Source organism: Semicossyphus pulcher, unplaced genomic scaffold, assembly GCF_022749685.1.
Source record: "Semicossyphus pulcher isolate SPU_LCO1_2020_fin unplaced genomic scaffold, fSemPul1.0.p SCAF_14, whole genome shotgun sequence".
Taxonomy (NCBI): domain Eukaryota; kingdom Metazoa; phylum Chordata; class Actinopteri; order Labriformes; family Labridae; genus Semicossyphus; species Semicossyphus pulcher.
Genome location: NW_027211648.1, coordinates 29749744 through 29777215, shown reverse-complemented (window position 1 = coordinate 29777215; position 27472 = coordinate 29749744). Strand labels below are relative to the sequence as shown.

At 43.0% G+C, this 27472-nt stretch overlaps 1 protein-coding gene across 1 annotated transcript; it reads right to left on the bottom strand.

The window, feature by feature from the left end:
• Positions 1 to 129: 129 nt before the first annotated feature.
• Positions 130 to 27472, bottom strand: gabra2a (gamma-aminobutyric acid type A receptor subunit alpha2a). The gene is made up of 9 exons (XM_069661318.1): positions 27405 to 27472; positions 24236 to 24348; positions 16077 to 16144; positions 9491 to 9711; positions 7601 to 7683; positions 7235 to 7378; positions 6064 to 6216; positions 1905 to 2107; positions 130 to 432 (listed from the first exon to the last, which is right to left on the bottom strand). Exons 1-9 carry the CDS (start codon positions 27470 to 27472, stop codon positions 130 to 132), a joined length of 1356 nt encoding a protein of 451 aa, XP_069517419.1.

Here is a 27472-nt window from a genome sequence, read left to right as displayed (position 1 = left end):
TCCATGTACTCAGTAAGGAAAGAGAGAAGGGATTGTCCATACATGTAAACAGCCTCTGATTAACGGAAATGAAACCCACAGATGTACAAGTCCTGAACGGGCTGTGTGTTTGCCGTGAGTCTGTACAGTTCACTTGGCAGGATCCATGTCTTTGATGACTGGTTCTCTGTTCAGGTAGGTGGCCCAGTAGACCAGGTTGAAGCTCCCGAACAGCACCGGGAACATGATGCGGGATATGCGGTCGATCTTACTGACGCTGTTGAAGGTTTTCTTGTTCTGCTCGGGCTTCGTCTCAGACGAGTTCTTGTTGGAATCGTTCAGGGCGCATTTGGAGATGGTCGGCAGTGTGGAGTCTTTAGTGATGTTGGGAGCGTAGTTAGCCACGGCTACAGCGTACGCATTGTTCTTCTTCATGATGGCCGCTTCCTTTTTCTGCAGGGAGAAGGACTCAGGGTCAGACAACTTTTCAAGTCAGAGTTCGGTTCCTCTGATTCACTGCAACCACGATAGTCAGCACTGCAATCAGTAAAAGTAATTCTATGAATAAAAAGTTAATTTATATGGTAAACAGTACTTCTGCAAAAAACAATGATACGCTGCTGTTTTTTATTCATTGTTTTGGGGTGGGACTAAATATTGATTCGGCATTATACTGTCGTCCTGACTTGTGCGGCATCAATATTTCGATATATGGTGACTCACCGCGTCACCACTTCATGACTCCTCGCGGTGGCACTCATGACATGAATGGGGGCAACGTAAATGGAAATTAATTGGCCGAAGAAGTTTATCAGATATCGTGATGTATAGTTATATTATTGTCTTGCAATATATCAATTATCGCAGAATTGCTGTGATATTGTCGTTATCGTGGGCCACATATCACGTGTTGTTACCCTGCGATTCCCAACCCTACTTATGACCTTACTCTGAAAGCTTGTCTTTTATGGAAGCTCCAAGGACTGAATTGTACTTCGGGCCAGGGTTGGGAATGAACTCAACTTGCCCCACGCTCGCCTAATCCAAACGTTTTTTCTACTGCTGCCTGAGTGTGTTTGTGCACCTCTTCTCCTCTATGTGTTGCAGTTAGCAGTTGCCAAGTTGCTAACTGGTGCTTGCAGGCTGCACTGATGATGGCTAACTTAGTGTGGGTTGGTTGTGTTAAGCCTTTCATCATCTGATCGAGTGTTCCTCCCTTAAGTAAACTCGCAAACTGTCCCCAGCAGCAGAGATGTCGAAGGCGTCTGCTGAAGGACGCCGCTTTTGGTAGCGTTGTTACTGCCCAACGCTGCAAATGCATTACCGGTACTCACTTGCATATGCTACCTGCAACCATGGCTGGTAAATTAAGCAAATTCACACGACACTGCACAGAACACCTGCATTTGGTGGGTGGCAGGTGCTTAATTTCAAACCCTGCTTAGGGCTAGTGATATCGCTAATGAACAACACCTCGGGCCTCCAGATATAGCATGACTGTCGTGGTACTTATTAAATGACAGGTCAGTTTGTAGGACGTGTATTTGCACGGCTGACAGAGGACCCTTCTGCATGTGCATAACAGCTTTGATAGAAAACTGCAATTGTAGATTCTCGTCCATCTGTCTCATTTTTCCCTGAAATGAAACTGAGTAATTATCAATTACTATGCAAAGTGGTGCTTTTTGTTTCATTGTTACAGCCTCAGTTCAATTTGTACACCACACAACCATCCAGACTGCTCATACGCAGCTGTCACAAGGCAACCATTCCTATAATGTTGACGCTGTATAGCTGTATGCCTGTATCCAGATGTTCTGATACCAATGTTTCCTTCCTGATACCGCTTCTGATACCTAGACCTGAGTGTTGGCGGATACCAAATACCCCTCCGATAGCAGTGCAATAAATGTACCCAGCTCTACCTTGTCGTTGACGACACTCTTTCCATCCCAGGCCCAGCCTCGCTTGGTGAAGTAGTTGACGGTGGCAAACTCAATGAGTGCAGAGAAGACGAAGGCGTAGCAGACGGCGATGAACCAGTCCATGGCTGTCGCATAGGCCACCTTGGGAAGGGAGTTGCGGGCGCTGATACTCAGGGTGGTCATTGTGAGGACAGTAGTTACACCTGGGAAGAGAGGGTACAGAGAAACCAAACAGTCGATAACTGTTCATTTAATTTCAAATTCTGATTCTAAATCTGTAAATCTTAATGCCACAGCAAGTTTTTTTGTCACAAATTTTGCCCTCTTTCAGATTTTTCTCTAAATGTGTGTTTCGGGTCTTTCATCATCATACACCCTCCTCCAGGTGACCTACCCAGGGCTGATCAGACCCCAGCTTGAGTCCAGATGACTAGCTACTCCTCTTTTGACCAACAGCCATCTTGAGGCCTTCTCTGCCACATCGGTTGTACTGCTGATGGCTCTTCTCTTCCTCTCTCCCTCGATGCCCAAGCTGGTGGAGGCTCTGGCCAGAGAGTGGGCTGCAAATCCCCGGCGTCCAACCTCCACTGGGAAACATCTCGCTCTCCATCAGGCTTGCTGACAGTCCCACATACTTGGAGAGCACTCCTTCAAAGGCCTCTTCCAAGCGATCTTCCCATTGGATTGGTTAGCTCCAGAGGCACAGCTGGCTTGGTGGTGTTCAAGGTCCACCAACAACTAACTTCAATGACTAACACAACAGAGTGGCACTGTACAAAATGACATACACGGCATCCATACTTAATTATTAAAGTGGTAATCTCGAAGATCTAAGCTTCGTTCTTTTTGGCAGCACCTGTGGTGATAAACGGTAATTGCAGGAGCACACTTCCCAGATATCCAGACAGTGCTGCATGTGTGACGTCCACGGTTGGCTCCGGTTGTAACTCTTGATTTTCCTGGCTGACGGTCGCTTTCCTTTTCAGACTGTTTGCTTCATCTGAGCGTCGAGTTTGTTTCTTCTTCTTTGGATTTTCACTTCTTGTTGAAGTTGTATCTGTAGTCATCCATCTTTTCTTTGTTTGTTCAGCCATAGTAGATTACTGTTTACTCGCAACACTTGCAGAGAGCGGAGAAGCAGCCGCTTAGCTCCACCTACCCTCTCTGGCAGACCAACCACTGCTGGCTGATGGGAAACGCATCACTAACCCTCAAATTCCACAGGATCCGTCTCTGGCGCGTTCCATGTGCGCCGCAACCTCTGGAGTCGATTGCCCATTCAAGTCAATGCTCGTGATTCCACAGCACGCGCCACGGTCCGTCTCCAAGTTTTTTTTTGACAGACGCCGCTTCAAGCACGCGTCAAGCTGAACAGAGCGGATGATTTCAAACATTAAGTCCCACACGAAAGCAGCATACAGCATCCCGTCGATTCAAAATAAAACATCATGTACAGACCGGTGCAGACTCCTGTATTTTTCCATGTTCATAACAACAACACACTGAAATCTTGAAAACGAACACTTTTAATCAAGTAGTGTCCTCAGCCATGGTAGAAGCACAAAGAACACAGAATGGTCTCCAAATGAGCAGATAATCATTGTTTGTGTGTTGCTCTGTTTAACTTTGATGTTATCACGTGATTTCGCAATTCTCGCGTAATATGAGTTCTCCCGCGATCTTGTGATCTCACGAATCCAGCTGCTTGGGCCAGCGCTCCGCTGCGCTGCGGATCAGACTTCCTGTGGGCGAGGGCTTGCACCGTCTGACGGACCAGAACTGCGGCACAGACGGAACGCGCCGGACACAGATCCTGTGGGATTGAGGCTTAACTGTGCGCCGCTTGTGATTTTTCCCCGTGTGTCGCCACAGACACCCAGTCCATAATAATACTATATATTGCAAATGCAAAGGCTTTCATCAGTGGGCTGTAGGCTCAATCATCATTGTGTAACCTCATTCAGCGATAGATAGAGACTTAACATGAAAATCTTCCAGATTATTACTTTAAGTCCTTAAAAAGAAATTGTACCTCCAGAAGTCAGCTACATACATTCGGCTACACAGAAAATGATGCAGATTAAAAATTACAGCCACACTACAAAGACTCAAATATCACTGTATTGTGTGCAGGAAGGCGAATCTACATTAAGAATCTTTTACATAAAATATTCTACATTTAAATGCCACAAAATAGCAGCCAAACAGAGCAAACAATTGGTTAGAACTGAGGATCTGCCTCCACCAGGGCAGATCACATCTGAGAGCTTAGAGTCGTGGGGCAGCACCTCGAGCGGCCCCTCTTATGGACGCGCTCCTCACCAGACGACAATCACTGTGTGTGTTTGAAGAGAGACACAAAAGAATGTCAGGACGCAGTGCAGTGCAGGATTAAGGTGGGGATACGACACGTGTCAGCTGGTGGAAGCAGACACACACACACACACACACACACACACACACACACACACACACACACACACACACACACACGTACATATTTGTGCTGGAGGTTGTATTTAATAGCTTTCTATCACACAGTGAACACATCAATACCCACGGTAAGAGGATAATGTGTTTTCCTTTTGATGTTGCATTCCTCATATGTACACACACACACACACACACACACACACACAAACATACTAAACCATGGATGCAGCCCTCTTCCACTCCATGTTCCCTCCTGAAGAATCAGCTTTGTGCATTTCTTTGTTGTACTTCTCTTCATTTGGATCGAATCTAAATCAGTGTTAACCTCTTAGATATTATTATGGGCTGTAGCTGATAGAGGAGCCATGCTCTTATCATCTTAATCATAACCAGATCTGACTCCATCGTGAAGACTTGACAGACAATTTAAAAGAAAGAGAGAAAATATACTGACATCGAACAACGTGTCGGTGTCATCGAGCATTTAAAACATTCACTCCAAACTAAACAACAAAACACGTCACTGTGTTCCTTACATCAATTTATATGCTCTTTTTAAAACAATGGACGGTTTTACCCTCAGAACACCAGTTCAAACTAAGATATGTGCATTGCTTTGGCTTCTAATAACCCTTTACGTTACTCTGGACTTCCTGGATTGTATTTCATTGTCTCATCTGCACCTAAACAACACACCCACACCTTTCATGCTTTCCCTGCTGATTGAGTTCTTACAACACAGACCTAGTCAGATGTGCACCACTGAGCAAGTTTAATGATGTGACTTCATTTAGAAAGAAAGAAAAAAATGGAGCTGGAGGAGAAGAGTGATATTCCCAGATTAGTTTTTTCAAATGTGTGACAGAATAATTAGCAAATTTATGAGATTATAAAGTCATACATTTGTGAGAAACAAAAACTAGTAAAATCATGTTGAAGCTTTTTGAGCCCTGACCCCCCAAAAAGTAGGCTGGGGTTCACGGCCCCCTCCCTCTGATTCACCTGTCTCTCTTCTCTGCCCTGTTGGCTCTGCTGCTCACACAGGCGTGCATGGCACGGAGCTCGGAGCAGATTTAGCCTGTTTCCTCTGCACACAAGAAGCAGACTTCATAGAGGAGAAAGTCTGAGCGACCCTCTGCTGCAGAAACACACGTTTCTATGCTCCCCGTTTGCCCCAGGGGTTACATCACACATGACAGTTACCCTACGACCTCATGACGGGTACAAGAAGGAAACAAACCTGCATTAGAGATAAAACATACAAAACTACTTTAAGTCAGTGGTTTCAGTCATTTTGTTTCTTGTATGGAGGCTTAGACAAGAAACAACCACAAAGTTTGTGGCTGACTGCTGTATTAAGTGCATTACGCGCTTGGGTGGGTGTCCAGAGAGGATTCATGCTCAAAGTCATGACTTTTTAAACTCATAAATTCGACAGAAAAAAAGGCAAATTTATGAGTTTATAAAGTCATGACTTTGAGCATGAGCACTTTAATCTCAGAACTTTTTTTTTTACAATGGCTCTAATAGGATGTCGAACATTTGATATCCTAAATGAACTATGAGTTACATGTAAAGCCAAGATAACCCCTGGTAAGAATCAAGTGCTATTTCCCTATCAGTACTTTGTCCGTCAATGGTTGCAGAAGAGTCATTTGTAGTGTAAATCTTTTTTCCTCTGTTGAAAGTGTTCATAAAGTTTAAAACGTTGAACTTAAATACTCACCAAACACAGTCCTGGCTGGGACGGACTCTCGGTTGAGCCAGAAGGAGACCTGTGAGAGGATGACGGTCATGATGCAGGGCAGATACGTCTGGATGACAAAGTACCCGATCTTCCTCTTCAGATGGAAGTGAGCCGTCATGACCGTGTATTCACCTGAGGATGAGGAGGGAGCAGAGAGCGAGCGCGGTCACATACAGAGGACGAGGAGTTTCAGATTAAGTGGAACATAAATGACAGGTTGGATTATTTTTAGTTATGATGCATACTTCATGAAAGAAGATATCCAGAGAACAGGAGAATAATCTCATGATTTATTGATTACTGAAACTGTTCCTGGTTGAACAAATAAACAGCCGGCACACAGTGTTTCATTATGCAGAGCCTGGGCTGTGTTCCCTGTCAGACGTTTCTTTGATCACTCTGTGCGTTGTTTTCTTTGTGAAAAAGTCTGATTCAGTTTGGTTTGTGTAAATAAGTCACGTGGCTGTGTTCTGGCCCTGCTCTTCCCTCTGATGCTGTAAACTCTCCATCCTTTACTTTCTCCAGGCATAAAGCTTGAAAGACGTATGACGAAAATTGGTTTAATGTAACAAACACATCCTAAAAGAAAATGACTAAAAGAAAAGTTCCTGAACTTATTCTGAACTGTTTTTAGGACCATCTCTGTTATAGCCCATTAAATGCAGCCTGCAAGCTTGTTCAGGCAGGCGACTCGAGCTGCACTGATTTCACACCTGACATGCGTCATTCTCAACGATCACCTGACAAACACTTCCTCCCAATGTAGCGTCTATTTCAGCTGCAGGATTTCCGCTCTCTCCCTCTGCTCTGTCATTGCCACTGCTGCTCACACTTTCAGCCCCAGCATCCACCTGCAGGCTCCGGCTCGGGGGGTTTAAGATATTATCTCATCACTCATCAAATGTCTGCATGTAAAATAAATCTACTAGGAGTGATGAAGTCGGAGTCGAGACGCCACACACAAGCTGTGTTCTGCTGCTGCAATAAACACTTCAAACTTTTACCAGCTGTCTCACTGAACTACAAAATTCTTTAACTCATGACCACCAATCCTGAAGCTCAGCTCAGAAGTGACAGACACCATCTTGTTTGAGGAGCGGTCAAAGACACTCACCGTTTCTCTGGTTTGAAATAGCATCATGGTGCTCACCTGTGCTGGATTTGATGGTCTCCTTCCCCACAGTCTGGCCCACTAAGTCATACTGGTTGAGTCTGGATCCGTCAGCTGCCACATCCACTGACTGGGAGGCGTTACGAGTCCAGATGTAAGTAACCTCTGTCTTTGTGTAGGCATCTGATGGACAGAGAGAGCAAGGAGACACTGATCAACAAACAATATTTAATAAACATTTTAGACTCACATTACAGAGATCACATGCGCTCCTCCCCTGCATCCCCTGACATAAAGAGAGGGATACATTTACTCCCACACACAGATCAGGATGCATTCTGTCCACAGCCGAGGTAAGTGGAGACCATGCATGTAGACTGTAGCTGTGAATGTGTTCACACTTACAGCTGCCAAACTTGAGAGGACACGAGTGAGAGTCCATGGGGAAGTCCTCCAGGTGCATGGGGCACTCAGCTTGAACTGTGAGTCTGTAATAAACACACAGACACACACACACACACACACGCAAACACAAACACAGTTGTTCAATCACAACCTTAGAAAGAACTGGATTTTCTCTTCTGCATAGAAGCTTCGAGGTCCTGCTTCATCGCAGCTTAATCATGTCACAAACACGATGATAAGGTTCATTTATCATCCGATCGTTATTTCAACTTAATGAAAATGTTCTAAAATAAAAGAGATTGTTTCGAGAAATAGACTTTGCCATCATGTTTCATGAGCACACAGGTTTTCCAGCTGGGAGCGGTGTGATGCAGCTGAGAGGTCTGGAGAAACGTGGGTATAGAGGTGTATTGTATTTGCAGTCTTTGTAAAGGGCACCTCTGCTGCTTTTCAAATCGATTTTATAATCCAAGACACAACTATACATTTTAGTTATTGTGTTGTTATCGAAGCCCCTCTGCTACTCGGTAAGTCGTCATCCACTCAGGAAGTAAATGTGATGTACAGGCCGGAACAAACTCTATTATCTCTGTTTTATTGGCTGTATCGTTACTATTTATTAACTGGACACGACACTATCGACTTTGTGAAATGAAACACATGTCCTTGCCCGAGTCCTTCAGAGCTGAACTAGCTGAAACCGTCTGCAGCCAACATTTTTGCTCTTCTGGTTTTCCTGTGGCGTTGTCATCAGGTTTGTCCAACACTTTGGTTTATGACCACCTGCAAACTACTGATACTGTATCTAATCAACGGCATGTTAGCATTAAACCTGCATCTTTTTCTAATGGCCAGAAGGGGGTGACTCCAATGACTCCAATGACTCCAATGATGAAAGAAGTCTGGTTGTATAGAGGCTTTTCTCTCTTGATTTATTACCTCAGTAAACATTTTCATCATGAGTTTATGATCTTAATCTGTAGTTTAGTCTTTTTCAATATGGCATGGTGTTTAAGAATACCCTTTGCTATGTGGCTACCTTGTTATTGACAATTAGAAAACTCTGCTCATTTCTGGCAAAAAAAACAAGATGACAACTGCCAAAAGGCCGAACTCAAGGCTCAGAAATGGCTGTCCACAAATCCATGGGTGATTTTACTTTGGCTAAATTAGCATCTTACAGATCAAAGCATCCCTGGGCCTTGGCCAAGTCTTACATATCTTTATCTTATTAATATATACATACTTATACTTGTTTCAAGCAGCTGTCTGTGGACTGATTTCCTGTCATGACTTTATGGTGTATATTCTGGAGTGACAGCTGCCAAGTCACACAAAGGAAATTGCTGTTCTTTATTTAAATGTGTGAAAATTGTTTGCGAAAATGTCAAATGTCGCCCTCTGTCTTAAGGGATAAATGTAAGTGATGTCAAAATGTCAAAGGTTCAAAACATGAACTTTAATAAAATGGGGCTGTGCTGGTACTGATATAAGCAGTTAGTATATATTTACTAAATTTAGTGATTCAGTGTACATAGAGGAAAGGGAACTCCACTGGGGGCTGGACTGTCATTCTATGCTATGGATGCAGCACCTTTAGACCAATGTTAAGGTAACATCACTGATTTAATGTCAGCAAACACAGTGAAGGTGTGGAGTACGATATATGCTTTAAAGGGGAAGTGAAGCTGTGAACTTTCAGTTGTAATTGGAATATATAATGTCCTGAATACGGTACCCTGAGGAACTCCAGAGGTAATGGTTGCCTTAGATAAGCCACAATTACCACCAAAAAAGAAGGAAAACTATCGAAGACGCTCAGGAATATAATATTCCAAATAGGAATAATTATTGTACATACTGTAGTATCACAAATGGTTAACCAGCTACCTCATGGTGTAGAGCAAGGTCCCATCCTCCATGATCCTCAGCAGCTTGTTGGGCATGGTCATGTTGTGGGCCACGGATTTCTTGCCGTTGTGGAAGAAGGTGTCAGGCGTCCAGATCTTACTGGCCATCAGGTTGTTGAGAGGCAAAATGTTCATCGGCCCGTGGAACTTCAGTCGCTCATCCTTCCAACTCTGACGGAAGAAAACATCTACAGTGTACTCCTGAGAGGAGAAGAGAAGAGAAGTGAAGTTAAGGAAAACTTTGCTCCCCAACACTCAGGTTGGATCTTGTTGCTGATCATTTTATGGTCGTGTTAAATGATGTTCTGTTTTGTTTATTGTCGGCAGGTGAAATGCCCTGACACCTAAATGGCACACACAAACCCTGAAAACAGCCAGACTTCATTGAAAATAACAGTTATTTTTCTGTGCAGAACACAGCAGTGCTTCCTCGATAGGTTTGTTTATGTCTTTGTGTTTTCAATGGTTTGTTCAGCTCAAACACAATAATTGTGTGAGACAAACACACTAACCGAGGAAGGCAGAGGTAGATCAGCTACTCTTTTATTCTGCCAGGTAAAATGAGTGTTTTTGTCAATGGAGTTTGGTTGCTTTGACGAGGATGGTGTGACAGCTGTTTTTAGTTTCTTAGAAAGCATCGAAGAAAGTGCTCCTTTACTGCAAATGGCATCTCTATCACAGATGTCTGATTATTCTGCTGAGAGGCTGTGAAACAGGAGGTGTGTGTGTAACACTGTGTTCCCAATCAGGCATGTCCTGTTGTCCTGTTGGCTTCAGCGTCACGTGCAGTTTATCGGGAGAACGCTGTTTGGCCGAGCTCGGCACCTGGCCGGGTTCAGACCTGTCTGTCAGTCTCAGATCCGTCTGCTCCCTGAGGCAAAGAGTCAGACACGGTTTACATCAACATCACTGAGTCTGTCAGTCCATCCAGCCGAGTGGAAACATCTTTCTCTCCCTCTGCCTCTCTCGTTACTCCAGTGTACCAAAAAACCACATTTACACATGAGACTGCAAGGAGTGTAGGAGAATTCAGCAGTCAGCAAATCTGTGCCTCAAGAGTCAACCATCCTGTCAGAAATCTTTCACTTTAATGATGCAAGAAATTATAAAGAAATACGATTATACTATTGATTCAAATAAATGTAAAGTCTGAACAGTCAGGTGAAACATTTCTTCTCTCTGCAGCAAGCAGAATCTGTCGGCTCGGGATCAAATGTTCGGCCTTGGAAGCTTTCTGGTTTGTGTTTGTGGTCCAAGTAGCAGAGCACAATCACATTCGGTTGGTTTGGAGAGTAAAAGGGACAAAACATGTTGGACATAATGTAATTCTGAAACCTGTCCTAACAATCTGTTTGATCTCCACTCGACTTCATTCTCATATCACAGGTTGTTTTGAAGGTTGACGGCTGAACAGGGCATGGAAAAGGAAGTAATGGGCCCGATATCCTTTATTGCTTATCCGAATATCCACTGGAAGCCCTGAAAGGCCCCGAGGGGCTATAATGCAGTCTGACGACCGTTGATGGGTTTCCCAAAAATGGTTAGCACTTCCAAACATCCATCCATTTTCCTCTTCTTATCCAGGTCGGGACGCGGTGGCAGCAGGCTAAGCAAGCCCAGACGGTCCTCTTCCCAGCTATGTTTTCCAGCGCCTCCTGGGAAATTCCAAAGCGTTCCCAGGCTGATGGGATATATAATCCCTCTAGCAAGCACTGGGTCTATCCCGGGATTTCCTCCCTGTTGGACGTGCTCGGAAAACCTCCAAAGGGAGGCGCTCAGGAGGCATACTGATCAGATGCCCGAACCACCTCAACTGGTTCCATTCAGCTTCTTATTAATCTCTATAAACAAACATCTAAAATTCAACTTGACTTACATTTCTTGACGCGGTGTCATGAACACATTTGAGCGTTCAGATTTCCCGACTTCCTTGAATGCATCAGATCGATCCGATCTCTGTTCAACAAACGAAGATTTTAAAAATAGTTTTCTTCTCCTCTTGAGGACAGAAGCTTCATTTTGGCTTTTTACAAATCTGCATCGTGACGTTGAAACTTCGACAAAGGTAAGACACATTAATTAAAGTCATCACAAGAAAGTTGTTTTTCTGTAACAATGCAGCACGCGGAAAAGGAAGTCTTGACTGGAAGTCGTTTATCCCGTCATGTTCATCAGTGTCCCCAGAGGCTATATCGTCGTCAGACTGTAGCCGATGGGATCCGAGATTGGTTCCTGGTAAATGTTTGTGTGGTCATTCATTTGAAATCTTAGGTGCAGAACAGGTTGTGTTTTTTGCAGGAAAGACTTTATAGAGAAAGCTAATACGGGTTGTTATTCCGAGTCTGTCACTCGTGTGATGTGAGCAGGCTGCAGTCTGATGTCACTGCCTCGTGCAAGACTTAATTGGCTGTATCAGAATGCGGGTGCCAGATACCTCGTTGTATTTCACTGAAGTCACGTAAAACCAGAGGGAACCACCATGAAACAATAACACATGAATTACAAATTTCTTCCTTTTGGTTTCTGTTGTTTTTCCCACCACAGAACATCACAAGAGAAGAGATTCATTGAGCTGTAAATCACTGCCATGTTTGCTGTCGCTGACAGAAAATTGAGGGCTTTAGAAAATCCTCATCTGCTATTTAAAATGGAGAATTCAACAAGAACACAAAATAAGCAGGTGTATCGGGCTTTTGAAGCTTCGCACTGTATGTTTTTGCTTTGACATACAGGACATAATAATCCAGCAATGAGAAACCATCACAAACATGGAGGCAGAGGGAGCAGCAGGGGGCCTTCAATCTATCAGGGAAAGGAAAAGGTGTGTGTGTGTTAGACTGTGTGTGTGTGTGTGTTCCTGAGTGGGAGATTGGTGTGTGTGTGTATGTGTGTGTGTGTGTGCGTGCGTGTATCAGAGCCGAGCTATCAAAGGCAGAGAAAAAGAAAGACAGTGTGGTGGAGTGAAATTATCTGCTGCAAGTTTGATGGAGACATGGCATGAATTAAACATGAGAGCGTCGCTCTCTTTTTTCCGTCTTTGAAGGTGCTGTCTCGATCACGACCACTTCCACCCCTCTGCCCCTTGCTTCTGTGCCACTTAAATATTTGAGGAGAGGAAAGAGGGGTGAGGAGGGGGGTGGGTGTTGGCTCAGATTGTGATGGAAAAACTGAGGAAAGCTTTTAAGGCAGAGAGCAGAGTGTTTGTGTGCCTGCGTGTGACATATTTCCTGCGTATGAGCGTGAGAGGTCTGTGAGGGATTTCCCAGTCAACACGCTGGAGGTCGATTTAAAACTGTCACCGTTTAAACACTTTAAAAAAATGTGCTCTAACCCCCAACTTGCACTCTGGTTAAAATATATGTAGAAAAAAAAATTAGAAAAATCCCTCCTGTCTTAATACAACCACATAGACACAAAAAAGCAGACGCTAAGGGTAAACGATGCTGCCTTGTGCATCTGTATGAGACGCCTAAGTGGAGTTGTGACAAATCATCTTTACCCTTTATGGGAGCAAATTTTTCATAATTAAATGATACAGCCATCCATTATCTGTACCGCCTGTTCAGGGTCGGGGGGGCTGGAGCCTATCCCAGCTGTCATTGGGCGAGAGGTGAGGTTACACCTGGACTGATCGGCAGTCAATAACAGGGCTGACACACAGAGACAGACAACCTTTCACACTCACACTCACACCTACGGGCAATTTAGAGTCACCAGTGAACCTAACGAGCATGTCTTTGGACTGTGGGAGGAAGCCGGAGACCCCGGAGGGAACCCAAGCATGCACAGGGAGAACATGCAGACTCTATAGTCCCTTATAAACTGCCAGTTGAAGGCAGGATTATTACGCCTCTGTCACGTTACTTCTTCTTTGTAAAACGCACAAAGGTGGAACGGTGGCACGTAGTCGTCCCGCCTCTGAGCCGGCATCGGAGGTACTAACAGAGGCGAAACTGCGTCTGTGTAAACAGCGGAGCTGGCGGAACGGAACAGCGCTGTGCGTGTGTATTTGTTTGTTCACACCTCACACACATTTTGCTTCCGCAACGCCGAAACGCTTTAAAAACACACACTGTGGCGTTGCTTGGTCTAATGTAAATGTAAAATGGCAAAGGCTGCATGACAGCAGACCTTCGTTAGGCGCTGAGGTGGAACTGCAGTGTAAAAAGGGCTACTGTCTAAACTGGGATTCAAACAAAGAATCTTCTAGCTGCGAGGCGACAGCACTAACCACTGCACCACCTGGCCCTGATGTGTAATTATTTACCAATATGGCTTAGAGGTGTTATTTTTGTTAGAAGCTAGGATACTTATTCTTTACATATCCCTATTTTTAATGATCAATATGGCCGTGCATTTACACGTGAGTTTAAGATGTTGCATGTTTATTTATTGCAACAAATAAGAACGTAATCAATGAAAACACATGTATGTATGGTATTCTAGAAAGGCTTAGGTACTTAGGTACTAGAGAGCCGTCTTAGAGCCTGAAGCCGGCTCGTGTTTGCTGTGTGGAGCCAAATGATCTGATCACTGAAGAGAGGAGGAACTCCCCTCATTAACACTCAGACATTTAATGGTTAAAGTCCTGCTTTTGTTGTGGGATCGCCACGATGGAGCTCTGCTCAAACTGGGAAGGACGAGCTGACGGTGTTGCTCTGATCGTAACATCATTCCATTAATGCAGGACTACAATGCGAAACATCCCATCAATGATGCATTCTAATGACGTTTGCAATGGACAGCCTCTGTATGATCATGAATATGTTTAATATGTAACGCGTGGAGCTGCTGCATATCCGAGCTGCGTGGCGCTGGCTGATGGGATCTCATTTTTAATAACACAGTCTGACCCCTGCCTCGTCATCACTCTCCTGGTTTGAGAGGCTGCGTTTCCAATAGCAACAGGACAAGCAGAGCTGACAGGTCTCTGTCTGCGAGATTTTATCTGCTGGATGTGAGTAATTACATCTGAGCCCAGCGAGGAAACCCTGAGACTTACCAAAGCACCATGCCGGCTTAGGACCGGATTTGGTTAAAAGTGTTACCACTTAGAGATTTAGCCGCAGAGATAAGAACCTGTTTTCTGCTTTAGTTCTGCTTTAATTGTTCAGAACCTGTAGGAACATCTTGTGTTAACATGCTGTTACATCAAAACCCTATATACTCATGCGTGTAATTTTGTGCAATAAATAAATCAATAATGTGATTGTTGAATGTGAATATGTGAATAATGTGAAGTTCAAAGGTTAAAAACATTGTTTATATTTAACATGTCTGTTCCCCGGGGCTCAGAACAGAATTCAGCGACGGACTGAAAATGTGAGCACGTTACCTCCCACTGAGTCGGACATGCATTAAATCACTGATGTCTGAAGCTGAAGCAGAGTGTGAAAGAAACCTTCTCAGGACTTTAAAGGACTATTTTGTAATAACTGTAAAATGTCGCCTCACAGCCAGAGGGTTCCTGGTTCGAATCCCTGTTCAGACGCAGACGCACGCACCCACGTGGAAATTCTGACCAATCAGAGAGCAGTTTCCTCGCGCATCTCAATATCTGGTTGGCCGGTTAAAGCTGCCGTGTGAACAAACTCGACAACATTGTAACAACTTTGATTCGGACCAAACAAACGGACTTTAGGTGTGAAAGCAGCCTCAGCTACTCATCCATACTTCAACTGTGTTTGAGGTTTAGTTTTAATGAAAGTCTATTCCCTTTGAGTCCACTCGTCTCAAGCTCTTCCAAGTCATTCTTACATTAACATAAAAACTCCAAACTTTGATTCTTTTAGTCCTTATATCCTGACACATACATCTACTCACATCCATGCAGTAAGTAATACAATCTCCATGTGACTAACTGAGGCACCACCTGTTACATTACTGTTTACCTTCTTAGTTACAGAATCTGTGTTTGTCTCTGGTCTCGTCATATATTAGTTTCCCTGTTATGCAATTATGTGGCTTTAATAAACACAAAAAAGGTTGCCCCAATACATTTTAACTTTCATTCATGCTATCTGAACCCGAGAATCTACATCATACAATCTTTTTCAATAAAACATGTATTTAGAGCGAAGCAGTGGTTATCCTGACGCCGACTGTTTGCAGACGACACTGACATTTATCTTATAACATGTATCTGATTGAGATACCACTAAATCCCCTTAAATTATAGAGACAATCTTCCAGATCAGTACCATGAAACACTCCTTTCATTAAAATTTAAGTATGTCAACATTTGATCGTCATTGGTAGGAATGTTTTATCTTTCTAAACGCGCATGATCCTCCTGATACTTTCACTCTCTTAAAGTTCTTCATATTTTCATCAGTCAGTGTCTCAGAGCCTCAAACACTTTACAGGCTGTCAGGCTGTTTCTCGTTCACACCTGAAGCGAAAACCCTTAAAGCCTTTTCAAAACTAAATGATACGTGTTTGAAGCTGCACATTTATTTTGACAGCTTGAAGTGTGCAGTGGAGGCTTTCAGGGACCTGACGGCACTTTCACCTCCAATGTGTGTGTGCACGCATGCGCGTGTGTGTGTGTGTGTGTGTGTCGTTACCATATCTGTGTCAGACACCGGACCAAAGCTGGTCACATAGATGTCGGTCTTCACCTCGGTCACTCGGTCTGTGAAGACAAAGAATGAAACTCAGTGGATAAAAACACGGCACATAACAAACACAACCTTTATGAGTCATCGAGGAGACGAATGAGTACGGAAAATTGACTGAACATGGAGCTGTAAGCGAAATCTCTCTACGTCTCCTGTTCAGTGTGTTACAAACAGAAGGTTGGGAGACAGAAGCAATGGATCACATGTTTTGGGCAGAGGCCAAAGTTACGAGAACACTGGATCCTACATTACTCAAAATGCACCTGATTTAATCTTTCAACACACCTTCAAAGACTGGTGAATGTCTTTGAAACTCCACACCTTTGGTTTATAACACACTGGTTCTGCTGAGCGATAAAATCGGCACATTATGCCTGCTTACAGATCAGATTTTCCTGCCCCTGATTTTTCCCCCCTCATGATGTAAATTCAACATGATACAGAGGAGCTCTTCATGTGAAGGCCATTTCAGATACAGCATGACATTGGCAAAGTAATATGTACTTATATGTAACTGGAGATGCATGCCTCTATATATTCAGTTCTCTGGGGGGAGGCAGGGAAGAAGGTTAGGAACAGAAACCAGGATTTATGCTGTTATGAGTTTTTATTTATCAGTTTATTATGTTTAAAGTTTTTTTTCTTGCATGTTTCCTGGTTGCACTTGTAAATAAAAGTCCACTGATGGGACCTTCAACTCAGCATTTTGAGTCTCCTACTTAATCAAAAACTCTCTGGCTATGCTATCTTACAATAATGTTGCCTTCATGGGAAAAAACAATGTGCAATTTATCAAAAACCACACTGAGAACTAAAGCCAGGCGTGCTCAGGGCCCTATCGTCAACCCGGCGCAAAGCTCCGAAGCGCGCAGCACGAGTGTCATTGCTATCTTCCACCCGGCGTAGTCGTCATTTTCACGCCCAGCGCCCACGTTGTGTAAATAGCAAGTTATCTTGAGTCACCGTTAGCGCCCGTGAGTGTGCTGGTTTTGAAATGAGGTGTGGTCAGGCAAACGGGTGGCATGTTGCTATCTAGAGGAGGCAGAAAGCGACTGCACCTTAGACCAACAAAAACCTGGTCTACAGTCTAAAGTCTCTGGGTGGAGCCACCTGGCAGAAATGTAGATCCCTCCAAGTACCTTGCCGCTCAACCCCTTACAGTAAATATTGTCAGTGTTAAAGAGCGATGAAGTATGATTCACATAAACTCACATGCCAAATAAAAAGGTAAAACAATCATTATTGTTCTCGACTTTGTGTGGATTTATTTACTTGTCACATCTTATAATCATAAAAACAATAATTCAAGACTGAAATAAAGAGTTTAATTCATAAAAACAAATATATTCAAGGTGCAATTTGTGCTTTTTCACTCATCAACAGCTGTTCAAAGAATGTTATCTGTTTTAAAATAGTGAATATAGTTGGTGGTGCCTCGTGTTCACATTTGAATTTGAATGTAAACAAGCGTAGAAGAAATGGATCATCAGCCCATTGAGGTTGGATTCAAAATCACACCCAAATAAAAAATTGAAATCACAGGCTGATCCAACTTGCGTGAATGTCGTCATGGCAACTTATGATGTGACTCAGTAGTGTGTATGGCCCCCACATGCCCGTATGCACTCCCGACAACGTCTGGGCATGCTCCTGATGAGTCGGGGGATGGTCTCCTCGGGGATCTCCTCCCAGACCTGGATCAGACCATCACTAACCCACCGCCAAACCGGTCATGCTGGATGATGTTACAGGCAGCATAACGTTCACCACGGCATCTCCAGACTCTTTCACGTCTGTCACATGTGCTCAGTGTGAACCTGCTCTCATCTGTGAAGGGAACGGGGCGCCAATGGCGGACCTGCCAATTCTGGTGTTCTCTGGCGAAGGCTAATGGAGCTGCACGGCGCTGGGCTGTGAGCACAGGTCCCATTAGAGGACGTCGGGCCCTCGTGCCACCCTCATGGAGTCTGTTTCTGAAAGTCTCTCGGACGTAAATTAATTACCATCCTCAAACATAACTCCCTGTGGCACCGTAGTGGTTTGATTCATGTTATGCCAAAAACACGGCTATGAATAATCCAGGGTCTCAAACCAACCTCTTTGCACCTCGCGCCTCGGTTTGCGCCCAGGCAGTGCACTGTCTAACTAGCAAAAGTGCGTCAGACACGCCCTAAATCACTTAGCGCCGTGCGTTTCAGACTGTGCGCCTTCCGCTGTCTAAATAGGACCCTCCATGGACGAAGAACAAACTATGATGGTCACCAGTTCAATGCAATGTTGCTCCATGAAGCAAACATCATGTCTGACTTTCTACTTAGTGTTGTGGAAATATAAATGCAGAGCGAGCTGCCACATTTCATCCTGTACGGAGAGAACGTTGAGCGACCAAACATAAATTCAGCTTTGAGTGATGTGTGCGTTTGCACGAACGCTGCAGTAATCTGTCAGTCTTTCACTGCCTGGGGGGCTGAAGGTGGCACCCACATTACTTACCCTTCATTACAAACAGAGAGAGCAGATCTGCACTGATAACTTTTTCAGCTACATGATCATCAGAGCTGTGGATTGAACACAAGACCAAAAGTTCACTTAAAGGTTTCTGCCTCAAAAAGTTGTCAGGTCATTTGATCGTTTGACAGCTGGAGAGGAATGAAGAGTGAAGCCCTACGATTGGACAGCAGTGGAAAACCAGAGGTCGTCCAGAACACAGCTTAAACTGATATTATTGGCCAGTGTTCTGTTTTCACATATGCAGGGTTATCAGTATATATGTTGACTAATAAGTAATTAGAACTGTCAGCACAGAAATACAGAAAATGAAGCAATACAGTTTCAAAAATCCGACTGACTTTAGGTTAGAAAAGTATTATACAGGCCATAAATATAAGAACAACCTGATTCCCTGGAGTATTTTTCAAACTGATTCTCGAGGACACTGTATAGATTTTTAATAAATAGTTTACATGCAAAATTTTTATTTTTACTGATACAAGCAAGTGTTAAAGTGATAATCTCGAAGATCTAAACAGTTATTACAGGAGCACACTCCCCAGATATCCAGACAGTGCTGCATGTGCTACGTCCACGGTTGGCTCCGGTTGTAACTCTTGATCTTCCTGGCTGACGGTCGCTTTCCTTTTCAGACTGTTTGCTTCATCTGAGCGTCGAGTTTGTTTCTTCTTCTTTGGATTTTCACTTCTTGTTGAAGTTGTATCTGTAGTCATCCATCTTTTCTTTGTTTGTTCAGCCATAGTAGATTACTGTTTACTCACAACACTTGCAGGGACCAGAAAAGCAGCCGCTTAGCTCCGCCTACCCTCTCTGGCAGACCAACCACTGCTGGCTGATGGAAAACGCGTCACTAACTGGGCGCCGCTTGAGATTTTTTATCTGAAAGTCGCCACAGACACCCAGTCCATAATAATACTATATACTGCAAATGCAAAGGCTTTCATCAGTGGGCCATAGGCTCAGTCATCATTGTGTTACCTCATTCGGCGGTAGATAGTGACAGACATTTATTTACATGAAAATCTTGAAGATTATTACTTTAACTCAACTTAAAAATGCCATGATGATGGTTGTTTCAGGGACCCTGATGAATCCAAATGAAGATGCCGCTGTTCTGACTGAAGAAAACAGCATTCTTCACATATCAGTTATCAGTTAATTTAAAATTAGATTTAAAAGGAAATAGCTCGAGCTGCTTACAGTATCCCAAAGTATTGCAATATACTGAGTCATAATCCCTGTATCTTTATAAGTATCTCACTGCCAAATTCCTGCCTTATTAATAAAGTGTAACTACAAAAATTAAGAATCTAAAATATATTACCATCCATTATAATAGATTTGACATTTGAAATTCAAATTTTAATCAAGTGTATGTGTATGTTTTAACATTTGTAAATGTTATCATTTCATTTACCAGCCGCTTTTGTCCAAAGTAACATCTGAGAGTTAATACAACACAAAGAGCCGAAGCCCGGCATGTTTGATGGACGGAGACTAAACTGTGGTGGCTGATAGTTTGATCTTAACGACAGACTTATATCACTCTTATACGGCATATTTGTAAAAGCCACGTTGTTTTTACCAGTGAAAATGCCATTAAAGCTGCTGTGAGGAACTTTCAGTTTGTGTTGATTCTGGCGCCCCCTGTGGACAAAGCCAGTGGTGGTTTTTAACAAAAAAAATCTCATCTTGCTTCCTTTAACAGTCACATGTATCACTCACTTTAAATTCATACCCTGGAAAATGGCAGCGTGCAGTTAATCGCTTCATCTGGCACCTACCCCCACCCACCCCGCCAGCAGTTTCAAACATTAAAAAAACTATACAGAAATAATAAATCTTGTCGCTGATGGTCTGGTTTGCTTTTGTACTCATATAGAGGCATCATAATTAATTTCAGTCTGTTTCATAACCAGTGAAAAACTCCTCAGTGGAGCTTTAAATATGTTAAATGATGCAGTTTAAAGCAATAAAGTGAATCATACGAGTTGTCTGACAATCATTGGTAACAGAGAGACTCTGAGGGGACCTCCAGTCACATGTAAAATGAACCCTGCTGTTCTGCAGTGGGAACAATAACGCTGCTCTGCGCCTGCATACCATTAAAATCTCTCTGGTGACCTCTGATGTGCAGCAAACCGTTTTTTTTTGTTTCTTTCTTGTTGCTAAGAGACCAGAGCCAGGTGTTTAGCTAAGTCCAACATAAGGAGACGAGCCTATCCTAACTCAGCATCTCAGTCACTACGATCTGTCAGCCACAGTAAACCGACCAGTCTTAACCCATACAACTCTGCAATACAACAACAGAAACGATCAGCAGGTGCCCACGGTGATATTTTTGCTTAATGTGATGTTGTTGATTTTACCTCTAGTGCATTTGCACCACGATTTAAACCACATATTATGTAATGGTGTCATCAACAAACATACAAGTTGTCGATGCAAAAGATGGAAGTCTCACTTCATTTAACCAACGATACGGACGTCTGTTTTCACTTGGCCATGCAGATTAGAAAATGTTATTCATTATCTAGATTAAGAAAAAAAAGGATTTCACTTTATATTCTGGGTCTTTGCACAGCTCAGCACTACAGTCTTTGACAAACGTAATGTTCAACACAAATTCCTTGGTCCTTATTTCAGAGTGTTCAGTGACAGAAAGACGACGGTTCACTGGTGTTTTTACACCCCTGCTGACCCACAGGAAACCCACAGACAGACCATCATCACCATTTGAACTCTAACCACCACCTTCAACATGAAGATCAGAGGTAGAGACCTTCCTACAGAGAGCACAACGTCTTTCAGTGAGGGAGGGGCTGTAAGTCAAAAGGGGGGGCAGTGGGACGACAGGTACATGGAGAATCTTGTACCAAAAACAAGGCAATAACATCGACTCATCGATGTTCACCAGAAGCATTTAGTGGGACTAACGTGGCTGAACCGTCAGATGATCTGATGAGAGAACACTCCAAGGAAAGGAGTGAACACCGGAAACAATCAACATCCGACCGAATACCAATCACAGCAGCCAATCAAGAGGTCAAAGGTCATCGACCAGGAGTCAGAGGAAAGATAGAAAGACCACTAATCGACAGGGTGTGATGGAGGTTCCAACCTCAGTAAACTCCATCTTTGAGGAGGGCTGTGAGAGGCAGCTGAAAGCTCCTGAAAAATCTAACCTACACAGTTTAGAGCTTTTACAGTGTTCTGCTGATGGGAGTCAAATATAATCCTTAGAAAAATATTCATTTTGTACTGAGTTAATAAAATATCTTTCATTGAACAGGTAACATATTTGGCAGTGAGAGCAGAAGTACATATGTGCCATACAAACCTAAGAAATAGGCCGTCTTTTATTTTGATTTTGACGTGGGGTTTGCTCATCCCATTTACACACAGAGACACGTATAGGTATGAAGGTAATGAGGTATAAATGTAATGACTGGAGCCTATTGGCAGTTTGTTTTTGAGAGTTTATCTGACTGCAGCATTTATTGTTTCCTGTCACCTCCGTCCTTTGACAGCTGACATGAGAGATGAAAACAGCGCTATCTGAATGACAGAAAACTGATAAAAGTAAATTAAGAAAAGAGATGACGAGTCATCAGCGCTTTCCAAAAACAAAGGTACTAAAGATCTCGTTTTGCCTGTGACCCACACTGTTGCTATCATACATGTGATGCAGTAAGAACGTTACTCCACAGCACATCTGATCCACACACAGACTGCATGCATTACCTGTTTGACACATACTCTGTTCATAAGGTCCGAAGCCTAAGCTCAAATATTACTCAGCAGGAAAGCTATCATGTGTTGCTAACTGCATTTTTTTTCATGACCTGAACACACGATTCTTAGGGTGCTTTCACACCTGACAGCTTCGGTCCCGACTTTCAGACTTTACTTGGAAAGTTCGGTTTGTTTGGACGGGTCAGAACGTGCATTCGAACTCTGATGTGGACCAAACCACCGGACCATGGTCCGCCAGAAAAGACGGGACTCGGCACGTTTCCAAATGAACCACGGCCCGGTTCGGTTCAGGTGAAAGCATAAGCAGACTTATAGTAGGATCAAATACAGGAAGTAAACCAAAACATGTTGCATTGTGGGTTGTTAACGGGTGCTGACACTTAAGGCCAGTACAGATCAATGATTCGCAACCGCCAAAAGAATCCCTCTAATCATCTGATCGTAAACGTTCTAAAAGTGACCCGTTCACATCAAAGCAACGCACACAGATACAGCTTACCGTCTCCATAGCAACGATGCACTGACATACACCACTACTTCTGCGTTAATACTATATAATGTTAGTATTAGGCCCAGGTTACATGAATTATCTAGCTGGATTTCTGTTATTGTTACAAAAAGAAGTGGATGACAGTGACAGTGATGTGCTCACAATGTTAGCTGTAACACTGATTAATAAACGTTGAAGACAGAGAGTTTGGATCTGGAACCGTCTTTGGCTGCTGCAGCGCCAGAGACAGGGTGCCTACGCCAATTTATGCTGTTTCCTGATTAGCTGACGTGAAATAGCGACATCATTACGTTCTTAAACTGCATTTGGAGATTTGACGAGTCAAATCTTCTGCAACTCCACGCAACGGCTTGAGACGCTCTGCAACTAACCGGCTCACACCGCTGCAATTTTCTCTGCAACATTCTAAAACTGTTTTGTTGCGTTGCGAATCATTGATCTGAGCTGGGCTTTACAGAGACAGACACACAGCCAGGCAGCAAGATGAGTAGAGGACAGACGTGGGGGAGCGACGAGGTGCGGGCTCTGATGGAAATATGGACTGAACAAACAATTTCACTTATGCTTAATGAGACTGGAACTGATCGAACAATGTCGGTTAAACGTAAGAAAAACTCTGACAAACAAAACAACAAAACATTTAAGTCTTTGTTTACTTCACAGAGTATTTTCATTCGGAAATTCTGACCAATCAGAGAGCAGTTTCCTCGCGCATTAAAACTTTGGTCCACTGGTAAAAGCTGCCGTGTGAACACAAACCAAAGTGGAGGCAAAATGCAACTTTGTAACAATTTAGTCTTTGATTCATGAGATGTGAAAGCACCCTTTATGTTCAGCATTATGGCTTTTAATGAATCCCTCAGTAACACTGAAACAAACATTTATTAAGTCAAACAAAAAATTTTTTTTTAAAGATGTATTAATAAATAGACTGAGAATACAAAGCAGGTTAATTAATAGTGATATCAGAGTCACTGGTGGTATCAGAGAGGTCGTCTGATCCTTCTGGATTACGGTCACAGAAACCGTGGTGATGTCATCAGGGTCATGGTATCGTTTAGAGACTTTATATTTACATCAGAGAGCGTCACTTTCAAACTGCAAGTGTGGAGTTTGAAAGATGTGAGTTTAAAGACTAAATTGCATTATGGGAAACGTAGGATCCACTGTTTTAGGAGTTTTATTCAAATTAGGACTAAAAGCAAAGATATCTCTGCTGCTTTTTCCTTTTACCATCCTTGTTTGAACACGTCTCTTGTGACGTCTCTCCCAACAGTACAGCAGAACTCCTTCACTGTGCACACACACCCGGATGTTGAAGTCTTACCTCCTAGGCCTGGTCTCAGTCTGTTGTCGTATCCGTCCAGCAGACTGTCCAGGATCTTTGTGAAGGTTGCGATGTCTTTGGTGTTGCGTGTTGTATTGGATTCTGCTTGTGACCTAAATAAAAGATAAATGTGTGATCATTATAGAGAGAAGAAGAAGAAGAAGAAGAAGAAGAAGAAGACCACACATCAGCTACAAAAATAGACTTTAGTAAGTGCTGCTAAGAACTGTGGGTGGTGCTACATGTTGGTAATCTCCACCTACAATATTAAATCTGTTTATCCCAGATTATTGTACACTCAACCTGTGAAGACATGTTGTGCACTTCATGTTTGCATGTAGAATGATGACACACATGTTTAATTTGCATGCAAAACTTTAAATTCCAACCCTGCGGCACACGTCGCACATCACAGCCGCAAAACCCTCCAGCAACAAATCATTTCTGTTTTTACTGCAAAACACTCTCATGTCATGTCCTTCATTGGTTTACTATCTTACAGTTTATGTTATGATTAAAGGTGTAAGAGGTGTAAGAGGCTTTGTCCACACTAAGAATTTGTTTTAAATGCAAAAGGTTTGCTACGTTTACCCCGAGCGTCCAAACTACTCCGACATTTAGAGCCCCTATAATGGAGACATTTGGAAACCTTGACTAGCGGCAGTTTACTCATTATGAATAACTAATAAGCGGCACTGCTAGCCCTGTAATCAAGCCGCTGATGTCCTGTTAAATTCTTTCATTTATAACACTGTTGTGTGCAGGAGGGGAGCTATACTCCGAGAACTTCCCCAGCTGTGTGGATTTGATCTGTGTGTGCATGTTGACAACAGCCTGCTCATGCACAGCGTACGTGCACTGTCATGTGAAATGCATTTTCAGGTGCGCTCCCCTTTATGCCGAAATACCACAGGCAGCTTTTTTCAACTGCAACTCCGCTACACTAGGTCACATGCAGCGGGATCATGTCACCACAACATAGTGCCGACAGTGAGCAACATTATAACCCTCCGCCAGGTTTGTTGTTTTTTTCTTGACCTCTGTCGAGCTGTATCATAAATTATTGCCAAATCAACGAGCCGTCCGAAAGGAACGGAGCCATGAGATCCTGCTCCCTTCAAAGAGCCGTAATTCCAACACGACTACAAACCTGTCCAAAGACAGCTGCAGTATTATGGGATGTCATCCTGCTTTTGATCTGGTTTATAAAATCTTTGTTCCTTCAGGCTTTGATTGGTTTGATTATTTTCCTAACGTAGAGTTTAATTCACGTCTGTTACATAACTTAAATAAAGTGTAAACTGTTCTACTAACAGTGGTTTCTCATTAGTAGAGATGTGCTGAGCTGGACAGTTCTGAAATGTCTCCTCGCTCGCTTTGTCATATTTTCATTTTGACTCGGCGTCTGTTTCCTTTACTGTTAGACGGTCGCAATGTGACAGGACGTAAAATCAATCTTCTTTAACATCTGCCGTGGCTGTCAGAGGACATATAAAGCTCTCTACTCACTGAACTCCAAGAATCTATTGCAACACCACCCGGTGTAACAACATGGTCAGCCCCATACTGCATATAAGAAGCGGCTACAGTGGCTTCACCCAATGCTTTTTGGACGACCATTAGGAAGCCGTATTTGCTATTTAGAAATCAGATGGGACCATATTTGGAAGAGACAGTGGATACGCAAAATCACCTGTACCTGTAACCTGTAAACTGTACTCTATCTTCCATCTGACTCTCAATGGGAGCATCACTGACTAAATGAACATCATGCGGTGTTGAAGAAAACTTAAAGCTAGAGATTGAGACCATAAACTCATTAGAACATGTTGACTGAGGGAATAAATCAGGGGAGAAGTAGGACCATTTTTTCATAGACATCCATCAGAGCAGTGGAGTCGCCCCCTGTTGGCCATTGATAGAAAGCAGGTTTAAAGCACTTGGCTCTGTATTGGCTTCACTTGTGAAACCAAGAGGCTACGCCTGCTTCTTCTATACAGTCTATGTTCTCTAACACTGCACCACCCCAGGCTGCATAAGTCCCCAGTTAATATAATGTTGTATCACATACTGTCAGGAGGCATCTGATACAACATCTGCAGTAACATATACGTCGACTAAAAGGCTGAATGTTCCTGCAGTACTTGAGCTTAATGTATGCAGCACTCGAGGCGTAGACAAATTTCCCTCCAAACAATAAATAATAATGATACTGTATCCTATCACAAGGTTTCCTACCTTTTCTTATGGGCCATTATGAGTGTGGAAAACCTCGATGTTCTTATGCATTTGAATATCAATTCTAACAGTATAATGCATACAGAATGATGTCTTTTGCTTGCAGATTTAGGAGAATACTAGCAGCAAACTAATATTTATACAGAAATTCATTGTCTAATCTAATGTAATGTAAAAAAGTATTGTGATGCACCGAGGCAGGTCATCATCAGGGAGGTAATGTGGCAAATGCCCTGCTCCTCCTCCTTTAATCCATCCAGTCTCAAAAGGACTCTTTCCTCTTTTTTGAAATAATCACCTCATCAATTTATTCCAGCACATAATGCATGTTTTCTTTTTGATGATAGATTTTTTTTTCTTTATTTAGACAATAAAGCTCTGTTTAATCTCTGCAAGCCTTCGATGCTAGGATTAATATGGATTCAGATTTTAACTTTTGGTTGCTTGTTCCTCCCACTTTCTTTCTCTGCGAATTTGCCAATTCCTTAAGTTCAGATTTATCGAGACAAACTGATACTTGGTCTATTATCAATAAAGCCGAATTTGACAGAGCGTCACTACAACTATTTTGAGGCTGCTTGTAATATTTTCCTACCTGCGATGTGCTTTTGATATGTACATCTTCCTTTAATCGTCAGATTTATCAATTAGGTCTGGCGTGGCGTTTACGTGGGGGTGAACAGCGCGCAAAGAGCAACAGAAAAGGAGATTTTTTTTTTTTTTTTTAAATACATAAACATGCTTTGTTAATCTCGGTGTACTGTTCTTAAACACCCACTGCTTCTTAATAATCAGTCCCTTAAACAGCCTTTATGTGAAGAGCCACAGCGCCGTGTACGCTGCCCGTGCGCACAGTCCGTCTACCATCCGAGCGGTTTTATTTTCTGCGTTTATCAATAAAAAAAATAAATATAACTGGCATTAAACTTACCGTGTCTGCCACAGAACGATCAAAGAAACCAACACAGGCATGGACTGTGAGCTCCATCGTCCTCTCAT